At 38.6% G+C, this 22,311-nt stretch overlaps 3 protein-coding genes across 6 annotated transcripts in view; 2 read left to right on the top strand and 1 right to left on the bottom strand.

The window, feature by feature from the left end:
- Positions 1-10,127, top strand: part of LOC141904664 (meiosis regulator and mRNA stability factor 1-like) — a 36,382-nt gene extending 26,255 nt beyond the window's left edge. For 2 of the 4 annotated variants that reach the window (XM_074793293.1, XM_074793296.1), the window contains 4 exons: positions 471-581; positions 2,038-2,202; positions 3,617-3,732; positions 4,704-10,127. In XM_074793293.1, the coding sequence (XP_074649394.1) occupies positions 471-581; positions 2,038-2,202; positions 3,617-3,732; positions 4,704-5,441 (1,130 nt within the window). In that variant the 3' untranslated portion in view covers positions 5,442-10,127. The remainder of the gene's footprint in view (positions 1-470; positions 582-2,037; positions 2,203-3,616; positions 3,733-4,703) is intronic. The other 2 variants (XM_074793294.1, XM_074793295.1) reach the window with 2 other exon arrangements.
- Positions 10,128-10,159: 32 nt separating this feature from the next.
- LOC141904667 (queuosine-tRNA galactosyltransferase-like) lies at positions 10,160-22,245 on the bottom strand. The gene is made up of 11 exons (XM_074793297.1): positions 22,135-22,245; positions 14,845-14,961; positions 13,441-13,543; positions 13,288-13,352; positions 12,854-12,919; positions 12,677-12,772; positions 12,505-12,600; positions 11,818-11,942; positions 11,487-11,691; positions 11,335-11,409; positions 10,160-10,626 (listed from the first exon to the last, which is right to left on the bottom strand). Exons 1-11 carry the CDS (start codon positions 22,144-22,146, stop codon positions 10,546-10,548), a joined length of 1,041 nt encoding a protein of 346 aa, XP_074649398.1. The 5' UTR covers positions 22,147-22,245; the 3' UTR covers positions 10,160-10,545.
- On the top strand, positions 17,161-18,381 carry LOC141903253 (zinc finger MYM-type protein 1-like). Its single transcript, XM_074791341.1, has one exon. The coding sequence runs from the start codon at positions 17,161-17,163 to the stop codon at positions 18,379-18,381; it is 1,221 nt and encodes a 406-aa protein (XP_074647442.1).
- Positions 22,246-22,311: the final 66 nt, after the last annotated feature.

Consider the following 22,311-nt stretch of genomic DNA (forward strand, 5'->3'; position numbering starts at 1 on the left):
ACTTCAATTCTTAAGCCTATCTGTGCACATTGAGTAATGAACCTGAAATATGAAACAGATTTGCATTTGTGTTTAAATGATTCAGTTTGCATGCTAAATCGCGCGGAGCCAAATGAGAAACAAACCTACAGCACCAATGGCGATTAGAAAAGTAGCAATTATACACATTATATCAAAATGACGGTTGATTTTATCGGTCATGTGATCTGTGCAGTGTTACTCATGGTTATTGAATCGCTACTCCACCCATTGCACACAACAATCGTAAGGAATTTTTCGGGTTTCACTGAACCGACAGGTTCAGGTATCAAAAACTGTGTTTTGTGTTTCGAAGCATGCATACCGTCACAAAACAAGCAAGAAAAGTATTTCATCTTTCGGGTTCATGTATCGCTGGTTGTTCTAGGCTTTGCTGTGACACTATCGACTGTAAACATTGTTGTGCAAAATGTTCTGAATTTGAATTGTAGATAAATTAAGCCACCAGATGGCGTATAGTCCACCGGTTGAGGACGACAGTGGTTCGAGGCGTGATAGTAACGACACTCCTTCTAAAGATTCTGGTATAAATATCAACCCGGGTAAGTTATTCATATTTACCTAAAGGCGTTGCAACTGTGTAGCATGTTTATGTTTATGTTTATGTGCTTTAAGTGTTGCATGGTTTAATGTCGTATTACATTTTTTCGATGAATACTTTGTTTATGCTCATTTTGGCACAGCGGGCTAATGCGTTCCCTTTTCAACTGCCTGTTACCTCATCTGTAGATGGAGTCAAGTTTTACTGGGGAATTTTTCGACACCTTTGATGGGTTGCTGTGATATAGAACACGTGCCCCAGATTTATATGTACATGTACCTCAAATTATATACACTTTCCTCAGGCTTAATCGAAAAAATATTTTGAAATCAATTCTTTTAGATAAATCTTGTTACTTAGAATCTCAAGTACCTCATGAAGCATAATACAATATATTTATACCAGTACTTCTATGTGCATTATCTATCTTGTTAGTACTATCTATTGGGCATCATGACAGAATAATGCAACAATATTATTGGTTCACTGTTATACAAACCTCATAATTTATAGGATACCAAGGTAGGTAGCACAGTGAGCACTATTTCAAACCTTTCTGCAAAAATGAAAACAGCCTTGGAAAATCCGAGGTCTAATGTATTTGGTTAATACATTCATCTACCCCTAAGCATAACTGTGCCCCTAGAATTAGGTCAATCTGAATAACATGGCCGACTGGCAGCAATTTTTCTAAGCAAAAATTGTCACTTTTCATTTATTTCTACATTTTCATGGGGTATTTTGAAAAACTTTTAATCAGTTATTTAAAAGTTTGGTAGTTATGTGTATTCATTACATTTCACATATTGCATTTGCCAAGGGCAACTTTCTTCAGCAGTTTCCCTTGGAAATCACCTTTATCAACCAGTCACGGCTAAAATGTTGACTGTAGCATGACGATATGTGTTCATTTGCATTTGGGAAAATTGAAAAATCACCCGTGAAATACTTGGGAAAACATTGTGAATTTTGAATTCATATAACTGTGGGAACCATGCCATGTTAAACCTTTGTCAATCTTAATCAAATGGCATCGTCACACATTCCTTGTGTGTAGATGAAGAAAGGTATTTGGTACAGTTGCATCCGCTTGATTCAGGTCATTTGGGACCAATAAAATTCATCTGATTTACCGGAAATCTGGATTGAAATTTATGTTGTATATCAATGAACAAATGGACTGCAAATATTGTCCGGATTAAGCTGATCCGGCTTAAGCGGGTTTGACTGTAGTATCAATAGACTATAACGAACTTTGTATTTAAGATGAGGACGATTGTTTCATGTTTACATTTCCCAAGGAGATTGTGGTTATTGAAATTTCCTGATCGTCAAGCATTTCGTATTTTTCCTGTTCCCAAGCAGGCATGGTCCCTAGGCCGTATGGCCTGATACTGATTTGTAAATATGTACTGATACTAAGACAGCTTTTATGCATATGGTTACTATGGTTTCAGAAGAGGAAGATGAAGAATTGATGCAGATTGCGTTCAAGCCTCCGTCTCCTATCGATTTGTTGCAGGGGCGAATTCCGTCTGCCATACCATGTCCAGGCATTAACCCTAAAGTTCCAACTCCAGTTGATCTTATTAGATTCACTCATTCACCTCTACCTATTATAGGTAGGTGTCACAAACGGCCCCTAGTCTTTGGTACTAACAATAACTTCTGGGTTATGATTTCATTTCAAGGAATTTCTTGGTGATTTAGGCACTAACCACAATCATACACTTTATCCTGCCACCTATTGAATGGTTTAGGTACTAACAGATACTACTTGCAGTCCAACCCACCTCTCGTATATCTGGCCCCTATTACATTTCCTATAATATTGTAGCGTCCTGACACCACAAGTGTGCCAGAATTCGCCGAGATTGTTACTTTAAAACATAAACTACCTAACAAATAGACCAGAAACACTTAATAAATCACTGCACAAGATTGCATTTAGTTTCTGCGTGGGTTTCTTCCAGGCTGCAACTGTACGGCTTGCTTTTATTTTTTGTCTCTTTGTTGTTTGTTGTATATATTAATTGTTTGTTATATACTAATTGCTTGCTGTGGTTTCGGTTTTTTCTACTTAAAGGTCATTAGCACATTGATTTTTCAAATTCCTATTTCACAGTTTATATTAATACAATTTAAACATTACTTGTCACAAGTGAAGAACACGTTGTGTTTCACTGTATAGTTCAGTGAAGTGACTCGAATGACCCATTTGATGCACGTCTGCTGCTGAAATTATCTGCTAATTACACGTTAAGGCACATTCTATTCAGTTCACTGCTATGCCGGTGTTTTTAACCCCTTTAAGGTTTCAATGGTTTCCGGATTCCATTTTCCCAGGGTTTCAATTAATAGCACAAAATTCACAATTTTCACTTGGATAAATTTCGCCTTACCTGGCGCTGCCATGGTTGTTTTGAATGAAGGCTCTAAAGCCGGGCGTAGGTCGGCCTTGCGTCGGCTTGCGACTCACTCCGACTGCAATCGCGTCGCAACGACCAACCGACCTACGCTACCTTGCGACCACCAGCGACGGGTTGCGACTGCCAGAGACGCCAGTCGCAATGAGTCGCACATGTTCTACTTTCTGCGACGAAACGCGACTGTCGCAACCGACCTACACGCTCTTGCGACTGGGAGCAACTAGTTGCACACAGTCGCTGACAATCGCGTCGCAACTGACTTACGCCCCCTCTTGCGATGCGACGATCGCGTCGCGTCGCAAGGTCAACCTAGGCCCGGCTTAAGGCTAACGAAACAACAGCTGGAGCGTATGATTATGTCCGAAAAACTTAGTGATTGGTGTTGACTTGAGCTTGAATATATGTCCATAACCCTTGGAGAATGAATGGGCGTATTGGACTGAAAGATACGTCCAAATCCTTTCATCAAAGCAGAATGAAAGTATTTTAGTTACTTCAGTCCGTCAATAGAGTACCCGGTAGTGTTAATTTGCCAATGGCGTTTAATTCTACGTGTATCATTTATACTTGATAATCAGTTCGTATTTTATTGTCAATATTATTATAGAGGCAATTACAATGATGAGTGAAGATGAAAAGAATCGCCAGCGGTCGCCCTTGGTGCGAACACCCGTTTCTGATTTGCTACAATTTACGGCTCAGTACATTCCAGGATCACCGCAGGTACGTGCATAAATCTTGGATTAGACTTCACGCATCTGCTACTAGTTACAAATACAGCACTAGTGTATAAGTCATTAGTTATTTTGATTAATCGTCAATTTGATCATCAAATTGGGTTATGGAATTAGGGTTAAAAAGGTCCTTGAAAGTAATGGAATTAGACTGGTCATGGAGACTATGAACCCGGCAGTAGACTTATCTTAATTTCCCTGTCTATTGCTTGCTATACAGCCTGATTCTGCCATGTGTTTTGAATTTATAACTATGGATAAACCCTGAGTTTTCTGATATGATTTCTAAAAGATAGGCATTTTAGTGGCTGATCAAGTCACTTAAAGTATCGAATGAACATTTCGAAGATTTTTCATTCGCAAAAATAGCAAATTCTCGGCTGATTTAGTGCATTGTTTATCACTAACCCTAAACAACGGCACATGCACAGAACGTCCTTACTGGACACAAAGCCTGGTTGAAAAGCCACCTCCGGCCCAGTCTTAATAGAAAATAGGAATAACCCTTTACAGAGTAAGGGGTTGTTCACACTTGATGCGTTTTCTGTTCATTGTAACAATTCTAGCAAATCCACGGTTGCAGTTTGGTTCTAAAATATCGATGTGCTGCCTAATTTGGGAAGTTTTTCTAAAAAATAATTATTTGCCTAACAAATCTTTAGGATCAACTGTGGTCCTGAAAGTACTTTACTGTTCGCTCTTGGTAGAACAAATTGTAACCATTTGAATATACACAGCTGATATTTTGCTGCAATTAATATTGAAAGTTTCGTGCATCAACTCTTAGTTGTTTAGAAGTACTGGGAGAAAATGTGCAAAATTTCATTTCCACCACGTTCTAGTTTGTTTCTGTATTTTTCCACCTGGAAGCATTGAATACTGGAACTGTTGTCAAGCATTTCACAAAGTGGGCTTAATGACCATGGACCCCTAGTTACTTTGATTCTCAATTTTCTATAGAATGAAGCAGCATCTACACGTTTATATACGGATGCATTCGGAGGACAGTATCACCTGCCACAGACTCCTCTATCCGTCTATACTACTGATAATCCCGGTAAAGCTATACTGGCGATGATATCGCCTCCATGCAGTACCCCGGTCTCGGCGAGATCGCTGTCACCAGGCTACGATAAATCGCGCTCCGATTGTAGTTCGTTAGATGAGAACAACGAACACGTGCGCAACGTGCTGGCGTTACTGTCGCCGCTTAAGCCGGAGGGAACGCCGGATAGATCCGTCGTTGAGGCGATACCCGCAGAATCAGTCGGCGGAGAGATAGCAACCAAGGACAAAGATCGGGAGAACGAATCTCAACAAGCAAATCTTAATCGCAGACAACGTCGATTGGATTTAGACCAGGAGTTGGTAGCGACGGTCGAGGGAGAGATCGTCGAGAATTTTGTCGCGTACGAGGACGTCGCGCCGACCCTGTCGGACGGCGATAAATCGTCGTTTGTAAAATCGATCGTAACTCCGTTTTCGGCGCTTACCGTTGATACTAAAACTACCGATACCGATATCAAGAATGTACTAGCGATGCTGTCGCCTAAGAATACTCCCAACCATTCCGATATAGACAGCGATTTAGACAGCAGTCGTAGCACTCACAGCAGTCATTCTCCTAAATCGGGTACACCTAAAAAATCTCGTATCGCCGCTAAATTTGTCGTTCCAATAGAACAGCGTTCTAGTTAATCAACTAAATTTAAAAATATCACTAGTCGAATGTGACTAAACCATTGTTACGGTAGTATTTGTGATTTTGTTTTCGCCTTTAAATCTATTTGTGTGTTTTCCACTCGGTTAGTGATTTATTTTGAATTTTTGGTTTTGTTTACCAAATTGAATTGAAGGTTATTTTGTGCATGAGAAAGAACCTCCGAGAAAATTGCTTTTTCGGTCGGTTTCTCTTGACGTGTTGATTATTTTCTGCTCATTTCGATGAGAAATTAAAACTAAAGATTTAACTAACTTATATGCATGAAAATTTGCATTGGCATCTACTTATTATTATGTTGAATCAATCGGTTTATGTTGATTAATTATGTACAACTGACCATTAATATTTTGTACTTACGTCTTTCATTTGCATTATCGTTTTTGCAAAAAATTATTTTTGAGCTAATATGGTTGCTCACAGGTCTATCTCATAATCAAACTCTGAATGTTCGCGCTGTGATCGTGCAGCAGATTTGCGGCTAGGCAAAAAACTAATGCCTAGCATTTATATGGATCGAGTAGGCATGTTTAGTCCTGCCTACACGGATGTTCTATTATGAAATATAATAATTCTCACTAACATGTATTATTTTCCATTGGGACCAAGAATGATTGGTTGGTTTTTTTTGTCTTTTTTTATTCATGGTGGAGCGTTTCATAATTCAGCACGAGTTCAAATGTAACAACATTGATAACCAGTTAGAGACATGATTTGCACAATTTTGAATGCGATACTGATCTCACTGAAATTTTAATTCAATGAGAACTCAATGTAAGACTGTGGAAAGCAAGGATCCACCAGGTTTGCTTGTGTGCATAATGACAACAAGGCCAGATTTCTTCTCTGATTCAATTGAAATCTATCACTAATATCTTGAATTCTACGAAAATATAAATCCTTATTTATATAGAGTTGTTCTCCAGATTTCTGCAGAATGCTGAGTTTTCGATTCAGAAGTACTATCTTCGGGATATCGTTGATATTTCATGTTCAGCGCCATTATCAAAATTAACTTGTCGATTACACATATAGTTTTGTTGTCTGTGCGTCCATTCCTTTCCATATATCAGCTGTCAGCTTCTAAAAATAGACCTTCCTAGTAACTAGTTAGCATTAAAATCATTGGAAACTTATCACAAATTTCAATATAATTATCTGTTATTCTAATACCTCGGATTCTCTGATAGGGCATCACTCCCCTCCTTTGGACTTTGCACCACTGGTATTTGCTTCATCATTACAATGAAATAAGTCTTTATTTTTTCACCGGCAGTAGTGGCGGCATCTCTTGTTATGTATGAACCCTAAATATCAATCTAGACTTTGTTGAGAGATGTGATTTGCGAATTTCTGATGTGTGAGGCTAAAAATATCGATGAAAGTAAATCACCTGGTAGTGGTGGCACAGGGTCCTCATTGTAGATGAAAGAATGGGGTACTGACACGCTTGTCAGATGATTTATCAGGTGTGTTCTACCAAAATTAGTTAATTACCGATTACCTTTGATCTCATTTTTCAATCTCAATCCAAAAAACATGTCTAATTATACTCTGATTAATCTTGAAAATATATATGTTGCATTATTGTAGCATCCCATTCACATGTGGATTTGAGACATAATTGTTAGATTTCAATTGAGTTTAAGAACAAATCCAACATTTCGCCAAGTGGGCATGGTGTCCCTGTGCCCTTACTTGTTCACTAAGTCGCTTACATATGGTGCAGCATCTTAAAGTGTGACAATGTCAAAAGAGTACAAAGTAATACCATTGAAATGACTCAATGCATTTATTGAAGATTTGCCTACCTCTCCGGCCAACACAGCGTAAAGCGAGTTGCCTGAATATAAACAGTTCTTGTTTTTAAGGTACTAAGTCAACCCTGTGTGTTGGGGGATCTAGTCCATTTGGGAATAAATTCTAATGATGTCTTGTATTTATTTGTTCTAACTGTTTGTTCAATAGATCATACAAATTTCTTCCTCTTACAGTGATACCCGTACATGTGAATGTCATCTATTTTGCCAAGGATGTGGTGAAAGTAATGATCTAATTTTATGAAAATGGCACTTACCAAATAATACAGTCGACTTAATTCCGACCTTTTTGTACCATTAAATTTGGAATATATATGGTAGATGCCACATTATTGAGATCAATAGTCCAGTTCGAGAAATCCGGATTAAACACAGGATTTTACATGTTGTCAATAATACCCATGGGTAAATCAATTCACAAATTGTTCAACACAATTGTTATTTTTCCCATAAACCTTTTCAGTTTGCTGTAAACATGCCTTAAGCTTATTCCAGTGGGTACTGTGTTTTTGAAGAAATTTATCCTGTACCACATCTGAACACACTTAGAAATACCGACAATTTTTATGGTACGTGGTCTCAAGAACGCTTATTTTACATTGCGAGGTTTAGTCGCCGATTCGGTCAAGACTGGTTAGTCGGATCTTAGCTACTCTCGAGTCGCCGGAGTTCCACGGTTATTTTGCACCGAATCCTTAAGTCATGTGATGTATACACGTCGTTGTTCATTGGCTACAACATTACGATCGGTCGTAAGTACACTCAGGTCACGTAAGATCCGATTAGATTGTCGTAAGGGGTCATTTATTTATTACGTACGCATTAGGGGAGGGGGAGGGGTCAGTGCAATTTGCGTACTGTAATGCTTAATGTATATGAAAAAATGGCCGATTTTGCGTACAGAGGGGGAGGGGGGGTTGAAAAATTTAAATTTTATGCGTATGTAATAAATGAATGATCCCTAAGAAATGTAAAATGTCCGATCGGCTTATGTCTGGTCTGCAATCAGTTTTAACGATCTAATGTGGTAAAAAATTCAATGACTGATTAATCAGTGACTGGGTGCCTATTCCTTACGATCCAACTATCGAGTTGGATCTTATGCGACCTGAGTAAGGCTTAAAACCCTCCTTTATATATACCGATAAGTGTATGTAAAATATGAATTACGTTTAATCTGGATTTCTTATAAACAGGGTTAATTTCATAGGTCCCACATGATCTTGATTAAACAGGTCTTACTCTATATTCATACAGGAGGGTTTTAATATACATTGTACTAGTCCTAGAGTAAATCACTGGGTGAAAGAAGTTAAGAGATGACCAAAGTATGCTTGGTTGTTGTTTATTCCAGTTTTAACTGACAAAGAGTACTTGTGAAAAAAGTATGGCTTGTTTACTCGCTATCATTTGGGACTGATAGAAGACAACCAGTGTCGTAAATTGATTTTTGTTTTCGTTGGTTAGGGTTTTTACTTATCCAGAAGTATAGTGGAAATCTAATGGGGTCGATGGTTTCATAGAGGACTATTCTAAGGGTGTGCTTTATGCATACAGTCATACCTCGATTTAACGCCAACCTCGCCTACCGCCTGGATTTCATGGGAAAATGAACATTCGTATCTAAAATTTACAGGAACCACCCCGATTTACCGCCCTTCGCATACCACCACCGCCAACGTAATCTCCTAGTACAATCCTATAAAAATGTATTACAATATTTCCCGATTTACCGCCATCGTAAAGTTGAGTAACTTGATCTTTAATAATATTACGATACGCCACCATAAAATTATACCGATTACCTCATTTATCGATCCGATGACCTCACTTAGTTGCAAGTCTAGCCCTCCAGTAAGGTACGGTAATTAGAACTATTTCATTAGATGGCACCGACACCGAAACGAATTGAATTTACGGTTGAAGAAAAACTGGAGGAATAAAGATCCAGCGCAATAGAAAATAGCTGACCATTATTTTCCATACGATGGAATAAGACTGTGATTTACGGCGATAATTGCGTTAAAGGCGGCATACAGTGGCGTGCATCTATTTACGAATCAATCTGCAGAGCGATTGGTATCGTAGTATGAACAATCAATGTTGCATGTGATATGATTCCTATTCTAGCCTACGATGTTTTCCTGATGATGCACCCCGATGTTTATTATGTAAAAAGTGTTTAATTGTAAAAGGATGTTTTTTTTTCATATTTTTTTCTTTATTCATCACATCAATATACACCGTAGCCTACTGAGCAGATGATAGATTAGTTATTTGAGTGACTCGACATAAACCCCGATTTACCGTCACACTATTTACCGCCAAAATCAGGAATCCCCAAGGGTGGCGTTAAATCGAGGTATGACTGTGGACTGAATCCACATGTCCTCTCAGGTTAAAATACTCATGGCGCATCTTGCGGGGCAAGTCATAACTATCTGTAGCAAATTCAGCAATGTGTGTGTGTGTGTTAACACACAGTGATTTGATCCGTTCCAGGTACCAGTTAGTTAGTTACCTAATCGTTGGTGGTAAGCTTTTTATAATCTGATTTTATACCAACCTTGTGTCGAAAATATCTGATCGTGAAACTAAACCACAGACAGGTTACTGACTACATCTGGACCAGTCTAGTGGTAGTGTGAACCCCTAAGTCATGATTTCTCTAAGCTGACATAGCTGTAACGCTAATGAATATGTATGGTCTATCAAATCAGTTGATTCACTCTGTGTTGTGCGTGTTAGAATGTAACAAATTACATGTATTTGTAATAAAACCAGGCTTTAATTTCTCTCTTTTCATGATAAAAGAGTTTGATGTAATAAAAAAAATCTCATAATACGCATTTTCATTTGAATTTTTTTATTTTCGGAAAAGTAGTGTGTGAAATTCAATACATAGCACGTAACAAATATATAAGAATATTTTTTGTAAACAGTATATAAAAACAAATGTTAGTAGATTTAAGTAATGAAACATAATATGAGTAGAGCTGAAGGAGCAGTGGCGGATCCAGCCTTAAGATCACCCGTTAGGAGCACCCCCACATGTCAATATTTGCCTGCATGTTACTTCACACAAACATGCATCATGTTACTCTCTCGGTACTTGACGCACATGTGGACCAGAGGCACTAGAGTCTTACGGCTTGCCTATTTCCTTGGTTAAGGTTCCCAAACCCTTGTCGGCAGTTCGGCCAGCTACTCGGGAGACAATATTACTTTGATCAGTACTCGGATTCCGCCACGTGAGTGCGCATCAGTTAAAGTGGAAATAATCTATGCCTTCTGTCAAATTTAATGATTCCAAATTCTCTTCAAAACATCCACAGGTCAGATCCTAAAGAAAAAAAAAACGAAAAACTTTTGAGCTGTTTGAACTAGTGCACAGATTTTCAAACTAAGTGGGGTTCATATGAAAAACTATGGTCACACTGGTTTCAAATGGATGTCGGTTAAAAACGTGTCAACATTTTGTCACCATATTGAATGGACGGTGGTGGATAGTTGTGACCATAGCTTCGACCACTGAAGGGGTGTTTCTAAATTTACTAAACGAAGTTACAGGATGGTCAATTTGGCAGATCCTGCTCAAGTACGAAACAAAACGAAATGGTCATTTTTGGGGCTGTAAATGTACTCACAGATATTTCAACACGATCAAACTATTCGATTTTCTACGAAATATGAGTAGGAAATAATTGAAAATGCCCGAGAGAGAGCGGAAGTGTGGATTGGTGGATATTGGATTCGAATCCGACACCGAATATGTCTGAATTTGTTAGAGTACTGTTATGTATCCTGAGAAAACAGTACGATGAGTAGGCCTACATTAGCATAAACACTGGACAATCGCACCATTTTTCTGGCAAATAATGACATGAGATTTGAACACAATATGGTGTAACTGCAGTGTAGCAAAAAATAACCATTTCTTTTTGTACTTAAGCAGAACTTGCGGGAGAATGACCATTTTGTTTAGTTTCGTTTTGTCCTCTGGCAGGACCCCAGCTGAATATCACCGAGGTTAATAATAAAGGTAACTTACTAGTTTCATACAAATAATTACTGGAGGTTTCAACTGTGTAAAATGTACAATTGGAATTTCTGGTTTAGATTTCTCCTAAAAATAATCAATTTATTCACATTATTCAGTGATAACAATGTATACTTGATGAACTCTAAGTGACCTAGACTTACCGGGGAACCCTCAAATCTATAGATTCCTTTCTCTATTTTCTTATCATCGACATCGCAGAACATTTTCACTTTTTTCCGATTTTCAGGAGTCAATGTTCTATACAATCTACGCCCTTGTTTTCCGGCATTCCATATCGTGAAAGTATCCCATTGCGATAACACCTGTTCCTGTAACTTAGCAACTCGTAAATTCCAAATTGTTTCCCTGTAAAATATATTTTAACTGACATCAAAGATTTCAGTCTAGCTGAACAGGTCATGGAAAAATATATTTTTGCTGCAATTATAATCTTTATAATAGAAACTGGATATTGAGGGTAATGAAACCTACTGTTTGATGGAGAATGTAGTAGCATCTGGATGATATCTATACATGAGTAAGCATTCATCTAGTCTGTGTAAACTTCCTCCGAGTTCAAGATGTTTGAAGAAAAATATCAGATCCTCAGGAGTACCCTGAAAATTAAATCAATACACGTTCGTACAATTGGGGGAGAATGATTCCAAGTTAAATGAAAGCTGTTCAAATTGTTAGCTAATGATGTTTTGTTCAAATTTCAGTTCATGAATTAAAACGAATTTCATGGACATTAAAGTATTACGAGATATCAACTTATAAAATCTGACTTTGGAATATAAATTTCTTTGAAAAAGAGAACGGAAATCGGGGACCATCAATATTCATCCGATATAATGAATTATCTGACTTCGGCCGATCTGACTTACGCATGGTTTACTATATGAACCTATTCACAACATAAAATGATAGCTGTAGTAACCATAGCCATTTGTACAGCGCTTCCCCACATAAAACCATGCTCAAGTTCCAGGAAAAAATCTTCTGAGTGGTTTAATTTGGTAAACTGTTCCACAATCTCTGGCTACATGCAGTGAACGCTCCATTTCGATATGGCATTCTGGTTCACATTTTGCCTTGTCATTACAAATCAGAATTGCGACTATGAAGGGAAATCAATATGAAGTATGAAACCAACCAACCACCTCTATACATGCAAACCTTTCCACTTTCACTAAAACCACCAACATTGTTGTAAACATCCCTCGAACAAAACCAAGTTGGCATGACAATGGTCGGACCATGAGATGTATAAATCTGAAACATTGAAAATATGAAGATCAAGTTTTCAGAGATGAAAGGAAATTTCAGACACCACCTGAAATAGACCTACCTGCGTTTTTAACTGATGTTGGCTGATTGTATTTGCCCATTTCGTAAATCTTTCCGTTGAATCTTCAGGCAATCGGTAAAATCTACAACCAATTATCTGAAAATAAATGGTATTGTTCGGTGCTGCTGTCTGTACCCATGTGGATAAATGATGAAATTTTTTCGAGAGAATAGTTACGCTGTTAGGACGGGCTTTTGCCGCGATATATTGCTGTTCAATTCGTCCTGGTAGCATCACATCATCCTTGAAAACAACAAGAAAAAGACTTAAGAATACGATATTTAACTCTTGATCTGACAATATCAGGGGCAGATCCAGGGCTAGCTCCAAGAGCAAACTCCCAGGGAGCACGAGCAAAACCTGTATCCGTGACAAAGGCAGCAGTCATTGCAGGAGACCAGGGAGCCCTCCCCGGAACAAATTTCATCTATTTTTGCCATTGCGAACAGGTTTGCACCAAAATTATGTATGGGTGGAAAATGGGACATCGGTTGAACGTCAAATCTTTGAAGGGCACTTAGGAAACTTTGACTTGTATTCTGTGGTACCGGTTAATTGGAATATGACTACTCCATAATACTGCATAGATCCGTCCCTGAGAATTTACTTACACTGTCGAGAAAACATAAATATCTCCCATGCGATTGTTTTATGGCAGCATTTTTAGCAAAACCAACTGTAATCAAAACGGAACAATAATTTCTTTAAGGATGCTGACAGTTTGAAAGGTTATAAATGAATGCAGAATGGAACGCATACCGTACCTCCTTTAGGAAACCCTACAGCTTTATTTTCACCGAAGACAACGTTAACCTTTTTCAGTTTGAATTGTTCAGTCCAACTTTGAATTATACTTAAGGATTCGTCCTATAAGAAAAATCACATCGGATGTCTCACTGGTACATACGTACTTACAAAATTGTTTCTCTGATGATGGGATTTAGGTAAATCTTGCAACTGTACATCAATTGTGGTATTGTATATTTGTATAATCAGAACATCAGTTAACCATCACCAGACAGCTTATACATATACAGAGTGTCTCAGAAAATGTGTTACCCAAGCTTTAAGATAACTAAATCATAAACTATTATTTTTATTTTTTGTTTGGTGGGGGGTAAGGTTGGTAGACCTAGATGTTTGCACGAGGATGAAATGTTAAAATTGGCCATAGCATGTCTTTGAATGGCCATGAAAATGGAATCGAACCAAAAACTACAGATTGTCCCACTGTGCACATTTATTATGATAATAAATTTGATAATATCAAATGACCAGCTGCCAGTTGAGACATTGATTTAATATCACTGAATTTCACTTTTTGTGATATTTTTCTGTGGCAGGGAATTGGTAAAAACCAAGGTTTGTGTCTAACAGTTGCTGATCATCAATCAATAAACGTACACAATGCAATAATCCTTATTTCTTGTTTTTAGTTCAACTCCATTTTAATGGCCATTCAAAAACACGGTATTGCTCAGCCATGCATGACTTATTACTGCATTCCATCCTCAACATTATTTCAACATTCCATCCTCAAGCAAACATACATGTTTAGCAATCTTACCCACCAAAAATTCATTTCAATTTTATTTAATGCATAAGTAATCTTAAAGCACAGTAACACATTCTTTGAGACACCCTGTGCAATTCGTCACATGTCCATGCACTAGTCATGCATCGGTCACAAAACCTGTGAAGACTTAAGATTTACTAATGACCAAAACTTCACATAGCAACCCGTATTTGAATTTTTTTTTAATGAAGCCTACTTTGTGTTCATCCCAATTTTTCAATTAAAAAAAGAAGTTTTTTTTCCATTATATCCGTCTTGATTTTCAATCTATAGTAACTTGTGTTCATCTTAGTTTTCAATCTTGTGATTAGCAAAAAAGTTGATAAATTTTTTCATTTATGCTATTCTCTGAATCAAATTCATCATAATTTTCACTCTTTTTTTATTTTTTTCTGCAGTCCTTCCAAGGACGTGGAAGATACTCAAATAATAGAAAAAATTCATCATATTTTTTCCCCATTAACTTCCATTTTAAAATGCCTGTTATAAAATGTTTTTCCAGATCTTAATTTTCTTCCCTTCACCCTCCCATTTCTTTCTTGAAAAAATATGTACTCAAGTTATAAAAACGGCCTTAGTGTCAAAAATTTACCTGACTAGCGTCATTGTATATTGATAATTCAAAAGTTCCTGGAAATTGTTGAATCCATACAGAATGAAGGCATTCGTCTAACCATTTTTCAGCATCGTGTACTGGCAGAATGACCGACTACAAAAAAGGAAAATAAGAATACATGTTCATCCGAATAGGCCTACACATGCACCAAATTTCAACAATTCGGGAGTTGAATACAGTTTCCAACAAGGTACAAGCCAGTATTCTATGACACTAAATCATGGTAACCAATAGGCTAAGTCTGACTTGCCATTACTCCCAAGGATAACCCAAAAGAGTGATATTGATTTTAAAACGCCTTTTGCATTTTGATTTTTTCTCTTTAACCTCCCACTTTTTTCTTGAAAAAATCCATACTCAAGTAATTTCATGGATTGAATCACAAGTAGTTTCCTAGTTTCCATTTATATACAAGTAGTTTGGGTTGGTCTTTAAGACGAAATCATTTAGATCATTTTTAGGTGGGTTGGATTTGCTTATCAATTTCTTTAATTTATCAATCAATTCATCAATTTCTTTAATTTCAATTTGTACAACAATAACTTCATTTCTAAACTGAGTTTTAGTTTTCTTGGGATAAAATTATTCTTGCAAGATATTTAACAACTCAAAGGTTTTCAAATTCCAAAATGGCGGGTGCTGTGGTAGGACAAGATGATCAGCCAGAGAAAGGAATTTTCTGCAGTTCTGATAGCAGCTACCACATAAATCATGACATCCGAACCCGTAGATCATCGTGATTAGACTTTTGGCTCCGTAAACACTTATTTAAGAATCCATTGTCAGCATTAGGTACCAATCCAGATCAAATAACCAGGGCAGGTGGAACCGGTGCGCCCAGTACGGCCATGGCCGGACCAATAATTTTGCCAATGATGTTTCAAAATTTGTGTAATAAAATTCCAGTCATACGGCCGACCACAGGTCTATCTATGTTGTTTTTGTTTTCTGTGTAAGGCTGGGGCCCAGTGCCGTCGTCATCATTGATGACATAGTCGATGCCGCTGCGTCACAACTGCGTACACCGGGTTCCGTCTAACAAATAAACCGGGTACCAGTCTAGTAAAAAGCCACGCGGTGGTCATGCTACTTTTGCGCGTATTTTGACTTCAATGGAAATTGAACAGCAGACGACCAAATTGTCAAGATGTCTATTACTTCTCGGTGCTGAAAAGACCTCATTAAGTAAAGATATCACCAATCGAAAAGAAAAATAATACTAGTATTGACTGTATCGTACAGCAGAGACCAACAATTCCACCTACATTCACGGCACCACCGCCAGACGCACATGCCTGTCTTAGTCCGTGTCACATCCGTTTGCAATAGGAAAAATGTTGGATGAGCTGCCTCCTTAGACTTAAAGACCCCCAATGGACTCCGGAGTAGCCCTTAACTAATATTTCGGAATTAAGGAATTTTGTTACCCCAGGAGAGCAGGATTATAGACTACTGAAACGAAACTTCTGTGACAGAGGCGTTCGTAGAAAGACCCCTTCCCTCGACCCCCTCGTTGAAAAACCCGCATTCAAAATTAAGAGGAGTCAAAATCTACGTTGAAATACGCATTTTTGTCGATTGCCCCTGGATCAGACCTCTGAGGACGTCTCAAAACGTGCAGTGTGAATATAGTGGGCCAGCACATGGATCACTGATTCAATGAAATGTTTTTGAATATCAAACAGGGTACGCGAGAATGTGAGGAAAAGGTAACTTTACACAAGGCCTACAATGAGTCGTCTCTAATTGGCCACTACATAATGGTTAGTACTCGTGTATTTTAAGTTAACAACATCCGGTACAGATGAGCCACCAACTGTTGAACTAGCGCCAGAATGTTATGATGATTTAGATACGAGTACAAGTACAGATGCTGATAATGCTGGTGAGGTACAAGTGCCAGAAAGTGACGGCGATTTGTCAGAAACATACATCCGTACAGCCGATAATGCCGTGGATACTGCTACCGAACCAACTGAGTTAGCACCTCATCAACTGGCCAACTTCAAGTATCCCTTCCGGACTTTCTGAACAAAAAATCTGAGGCGCTGTTTCAATCCAGAGTGGTTTAAGACTTGGTCATGGTTGTCTTATCGTGAAGCTAATGACACAGCATACTGCTACGTTTGTAAACGGGCAGAAAGAGAAAAAAACAAGCGAATTGTAAAGCAGATACGGCATTCGTCAGTAAGAGATTTTGTAACTGGAAAGACGCCTCAACTGCTTTTGGGAAGCAGTGAGTCGAGTGCTCACCGGGAAGAAGTTGATCAAGTAGTCGTATTACCGAAGACAATGATGCATGTTGGACAGACTCTATCAAAGTCATTCCAGGCTGAGATAAAACCAAATTGTGAAATGCTGATGAAAATTTTTGAAAACATACGGTTTCTGGGTCACCAAGGTTTACCACTGAGGGGTGACGGAGATGAACGCGACTCAAATTTCATAGGTCTGATGAATCTCCGTGGAATTAATGACGCAAGAATAATCACATGGCTGCATAAAAAGACAAATAAATACACATCTAAGGACATACAAAATGAAATACTGGATGTCCTGGCTGCTGAAATTATTGATGATATATGCAGTGAATTAAAAGAAGCCAGATTCTTCAGCATGATGGCTGACGAAACTACTGACGCAGCAAACAAGGAGCAGGTCGTGTTTGTTATGCTGTGGGTGAACAGTAGTACACTCGAGGCCAATGAAGATTTTGTTGGCTTATATGAAGTGTCCAAATATTGTGGCCGACACCATTATGTAGCCTACAGTATGAAACATGTCCTGTTACGGCTACAACTTCCGTTGTTGAAATGCCCTGGTCAGTGTTACGATGGGGCATCAAATATGACCGGAATGAGGGCAGGCGTTGCTACGACTATACGTGCTGAAGAAAATAGAGCATTGTTTACACATTGCTATGGCCATAGCCTGAACTTGGCAGCAAACTATGCGATCAAGGAAGTAAAAGACGCCCTTGATATGACACACGAACTTTCAAAACTCGTGAAGCTATCGCCTGGACGAGGGGCAATATTCGACCGTCTGAAATCAGAAATTGCCCCAGGCACTCCCGGTATGCGTGTACTTTGTCCTACACGATGGACAGTTCGAGCAAACAGTCTACAGTCAGTGCTTGACAATTATCAGGTTTTGCACGACCTATGGGAGGAGAGCCTGAAGTATGTAACTGACACTGACATGAAGGCCAGAATCATCGGTGTCCGATCACAGATGGGTACGTTCGACCATTTCTGGCGTGTTCAGCTCGTTGTTCTGCTTCTGACACATGTAGAAAACTTGAGTAAGACACTGCAAAGCCCGACTTTGTCTGCAGCTGCTGGTCAGGCTATTGCTAGACAAACAGTCGCAACATTGAAGCGCATTCATTCTGATGCAGACTTCTCCTTGTTTTACAAGAAATTTCTACTAGAAAAGGAGAAGCATGGAAACGGTATCGGTGATTCAGTTCTACCGAGACATGGAGACGGGCACCAATCCGTTTTCAAGTAGGGAATGCGCCACCAGAATTCCATTCAACTGCTGAGCAGATGCGCAAAGTGGAATATTTCTTTAATCAAGACAGTTATCAGATCTACAGGAACCTCACAGCTTTATTGGTAAAATCTAGCAACGGAGAAGAATGCTCAGCGACGGTAGATGACATATGCGAATTCTATGATGATGACATCAAAAAGGGCGTTCTTAAAATTCAGCTCCAAACCTTGGTGACTCATTTTGTCAATGTGAGACCAGTAAAGCTTCAGATCATCCGTTACCTTGCAAGTCTTGAAAAGGCGGCACAGGCATTTTACTCTGAAGTAATTGTTGTGTTAGAACTGATAATGGTGATGCCAGCAACCAATGCATCAAGTGAGCGGTCCTTCTCAGCCGTTAGAAGGATTAAAACATACGTTCAACCATGACACAGAGGCGACTTAACAGCCTTATGATCATCAACGTTCACAAAAGGAGAGCAGAACACATTGACTTGAATCAGGCTGTTAACCGGTTTCTGAGAAATCATGATCATCGTATCGGAGTTTTTGATCCGCCAAGTTCTTAAACTTTAAACTTCGGTCATTGGCAATTAATAATTGCTACGAACGAGAGCGCGCTACGCGTTACTGCCTATTAGGTACGGTTGGGGATGGCCGTACCAATAGTTTATTCCTTCCAACGGCCCTGATAACTATCAAGTGGATAGATGACAGGGATTGTTTAATTCACAACAGTTTATTAAATAGGCCTACGGTAGCCTACATGATTAATAAACCTAAAATAAACTAGGGGTCCAGGGACACAATGCCCTATTGGGAAGTGGTTTCAAATGCTCAACAATCTAACAATTTCAATATTCAATGCCCCTGGTGACCATATACAAAAACCAATGACCTTGAAACTCCCCACAATCATAGAATATGTCAACAGCTATGATTTTGTAATTGATTGTGATAACAAAATATGCTTTGTTACCAAATTAATAAGGAAATACTAAGTTATTCTACTATTCAACCCCCCTGCTGACCATTTGCAAAACCCAATGACCTTGAAACTCACCACAATCATAGAACATGTCATGATCTACAACTTTGCAATTGATCATGGTAACCAAATATCTCTAGGTACCAATCTAATAAGGAAATACCAAGTTCTTCTACTATTCAAAGCCCCCTGGTGACCATATGCAAAACCCAATGACCTTGAAACTCACCACAATCATAGAACATGTCATGAACTACAACTTTGCTATTGATTGTGGTAACAAAATATACATAAGTGTCAACATGGAGAATGGAAATACCAAGTTCATCTACTATTCAATGCCCCCTGGTGACCATATAGAATAACTTATGTCCTCGTAACTCACCACAATCATAGACGATGTCATGAGCTACAACTTTGTAATTGATTGAGGTAACAAAATATGCGTAGGTTCAAATATAATATAGAAATACTAAGTTTTTGTATCATTCAATGCCCCCTGGTGACAATATACAAAAACCAATGACCTTGAAACTCACCATAATCATAGAAAACGTTATGAACTACAACTTTCCAATACATTGTGGTAACACAATATGCTTAGGTATCAATATAATGTGGAAAAGCTTTTTCCCACCTACGAATGAGTACTGATGACGCCAAGATGGCTGCCAATTGCGCCATAATTGGCTGATCAAAAATACAAAAATACATGTCTCATGGTATAAAACATCCCTTTCCAAAGAATACCCATCACAAATTGCAATGAGAAATGGCAAACCAGTAGGAAGCTACAGGACTCAGAATTTGGGCCAAAATTGACATTTTTGGGCACTAAAAAGGTCATAGGACGGCCATCTTGAGTCCGATCGACCCAATTTTTCTTATGTTGATAGGCCCTTTGGAGGTACAAATATACACAAACAATCAAGGTTATTGATAAAAGTGTCTTCAAAATTTCCCTCGAAAAATGTGTAAAAAGTGCTGATATTGGCAAACAACAATGGCCATCGGCCATCTTGTTGCCAGTCGGCCATCTTGAATCTGATAGGGCCAGTTTTTTTGCCTGAAGATGTGTCTAGGGTAGATACATGTATAAACCAAATATCAAGACATTACCTTGAAGCGTCTTCAAAACTTCCAAAAATAACTGGATTCTGTCTACGGACAGACGGACGGTGGAAAATTGAACGCAATAGCCCGCTGGGACTAAAGTCCCAAGTGGGCTAAAAATCAGTACCGGTGACAAAATGTGCAGCCTATGAATCATCATTATCGTGGCCAGAGACTGCCTGATTGCACACATCCTCACCTGCCAGGGTTTGATATATAAGGCTTAAAATGGGACAAAGAAATGCTTAACTTATCATCAAGTTACAAATAACATGTAGGCCTAACATTATAATGAAGTAGGCCTACAAACTAATTTGTTTGTACTTCTATTTTGGAGAGCTAAAAGGATATTTCAGCCTTGTAATTCTAAATATTCTCTATTTCTCTAATCTATAATTCACATAATATTCAAAAGAACAATTTTGAGGGTTTGATTGCCTCCCACAGAAGCTCACACCAAAACAAGCCCTGGCTGCAGACCCTTCACTGGTCCAATTAACGCCGCCCAAGATTTCTCTGGTGGACAGGTTGCCGCTCAGTGGCCGAAAGTCTATGTATTAAGCCATAAGATCTGTTGTTTGAAATCACTGGCAGATTTGCGACAGCCACATCGTTAAAATTTAGCCGGGCTTAATTGAATTGACAATGAATTGAGTTAACCTGATCAAGTGAACACCAGCATAAAACCGAACCTGCAAGTCTGTCAATAATTGAGACTAACTGAGACTGTCATCCATATACTTTGTTATTGTTGGTAGGTTAAGCTTATGGGTGCAGAATAATAAATAACGAGACGAAGTAGCAGTAGGCCTACTGTCGAATTACGGTCAAAACGTCCTCATGTCAAAACGTCGCGCCAAAACGTCCTCCAGTCAAAACGTCCTCGGTCAAAATGTCCTTGTCTGTATTAGGGGCCTATGTCCTCTCCACACTCAACAGCTCAATCAACAGTAGTGGGGAGAGGGCGGCACCTCACGATAGTAACCTTTAGGAACCTTGATGTTTAAAAAAATCTGAACTTTTTTTAGATGTATTTAGACCCCTCCTCCGATAGTATGTAATAAGTATGTTGTAAATAACGTTTGTCTTATGTTTTAAATACTTTTATTTTCTGTTTTTGTAAATATTGACCGACTGCCTCATACGCCATCTATACATTAAAGGTCATTTATTTAGCTTATAACTCGGATTTAACAGTAGTAATAACTATATGCATTGACAGAATTTATTGTATGATAAAGTTATTCTGGCGTTAGTGAGGACGTTTTGACTGACGAAAGTGAGGACGTTTTGACGGACAAAAGCGAGGACGTTTTCACCGGGTATGCGAGGACGTTTTGACATGAGGACGTTTTGACCTGACACCTTACCCTACTGTCTGTCTATATTAGCTAGTTTATTTGACGCACGAGAATTCACCTGATGAAGCTATTATTCATTAGTAGCGAAAGCTCGTTCGTCAAATAAACTAGTAAACCTACTCGTCTCGTTATTTGTTATTGTTGCCACGTCACAAACGGAACCTGGGAACGTTGTCAATTACCGACGACACACCGGTATCACATCAGGCCGGGGCCTATTATGCGAAAGTAGACGTCAGATACCTCTTCAGCAAAATGGCAGCATCGGATTAAGATACAAGAGTAGAACAATGAAATCAGTACTTACTACATCAACCATGCCACATTACATACTAAAAATTATGCAAAACCAGAGCGGAATTCTCAATGTTTACAAAAAATCGGAAACTACCATGGGCGCCGCCATGTTTAGTCATGTGACCTCTGAGTGGGGTCCATTTGATCAAGCTATTAGTGGGAAAAGGTAGGTTACAAATTAATCCAG

This window comes from Tubulanus polymorphus, chromosome 4 (assembly GCF_964204645.1).
Source record: "Tubulanus polymorphus chromosome 4, tnTubPoly1.2, whole genome shotgun sequence".
Taxonomy (NCBI): Eukaryota; Metazoa; Nemertea; class Palaeonemertea; order Tubulaniformes; family Tubulanidae; genus Tubulanus; species Tubulanus polymorphus.

What these genes read in the sequence shown, in the direction of transcription:
- LOC141904667 (XM_074793297.1), bottom strand. An exon ending in ATTTATGTTTTCTCGACAGT is followed by an intron (nt 12,920 to 13,287) that starts GTAAGTAAATTC and finishes GTTGTTTTCAAG; the next exon opens with GATGATGTGATGCTACCAGG. An exon ending in TAATTATTTGTATGAAACTA is followed by an intron (nt 10,627 to 11,334) that starts GTAAGTTACCTT and finishes TTTTTTCTTTAG; the next exon opens with GATCTGACCTGTGGATGTTT.
- LOC141903253 (XM_074791341.1), top strand. Translation starts at nt 17,161, where the DNA reads ATGATGCATGTTGGACAGACTCTATCAAAGTCATTCCAGGCTGAGATA.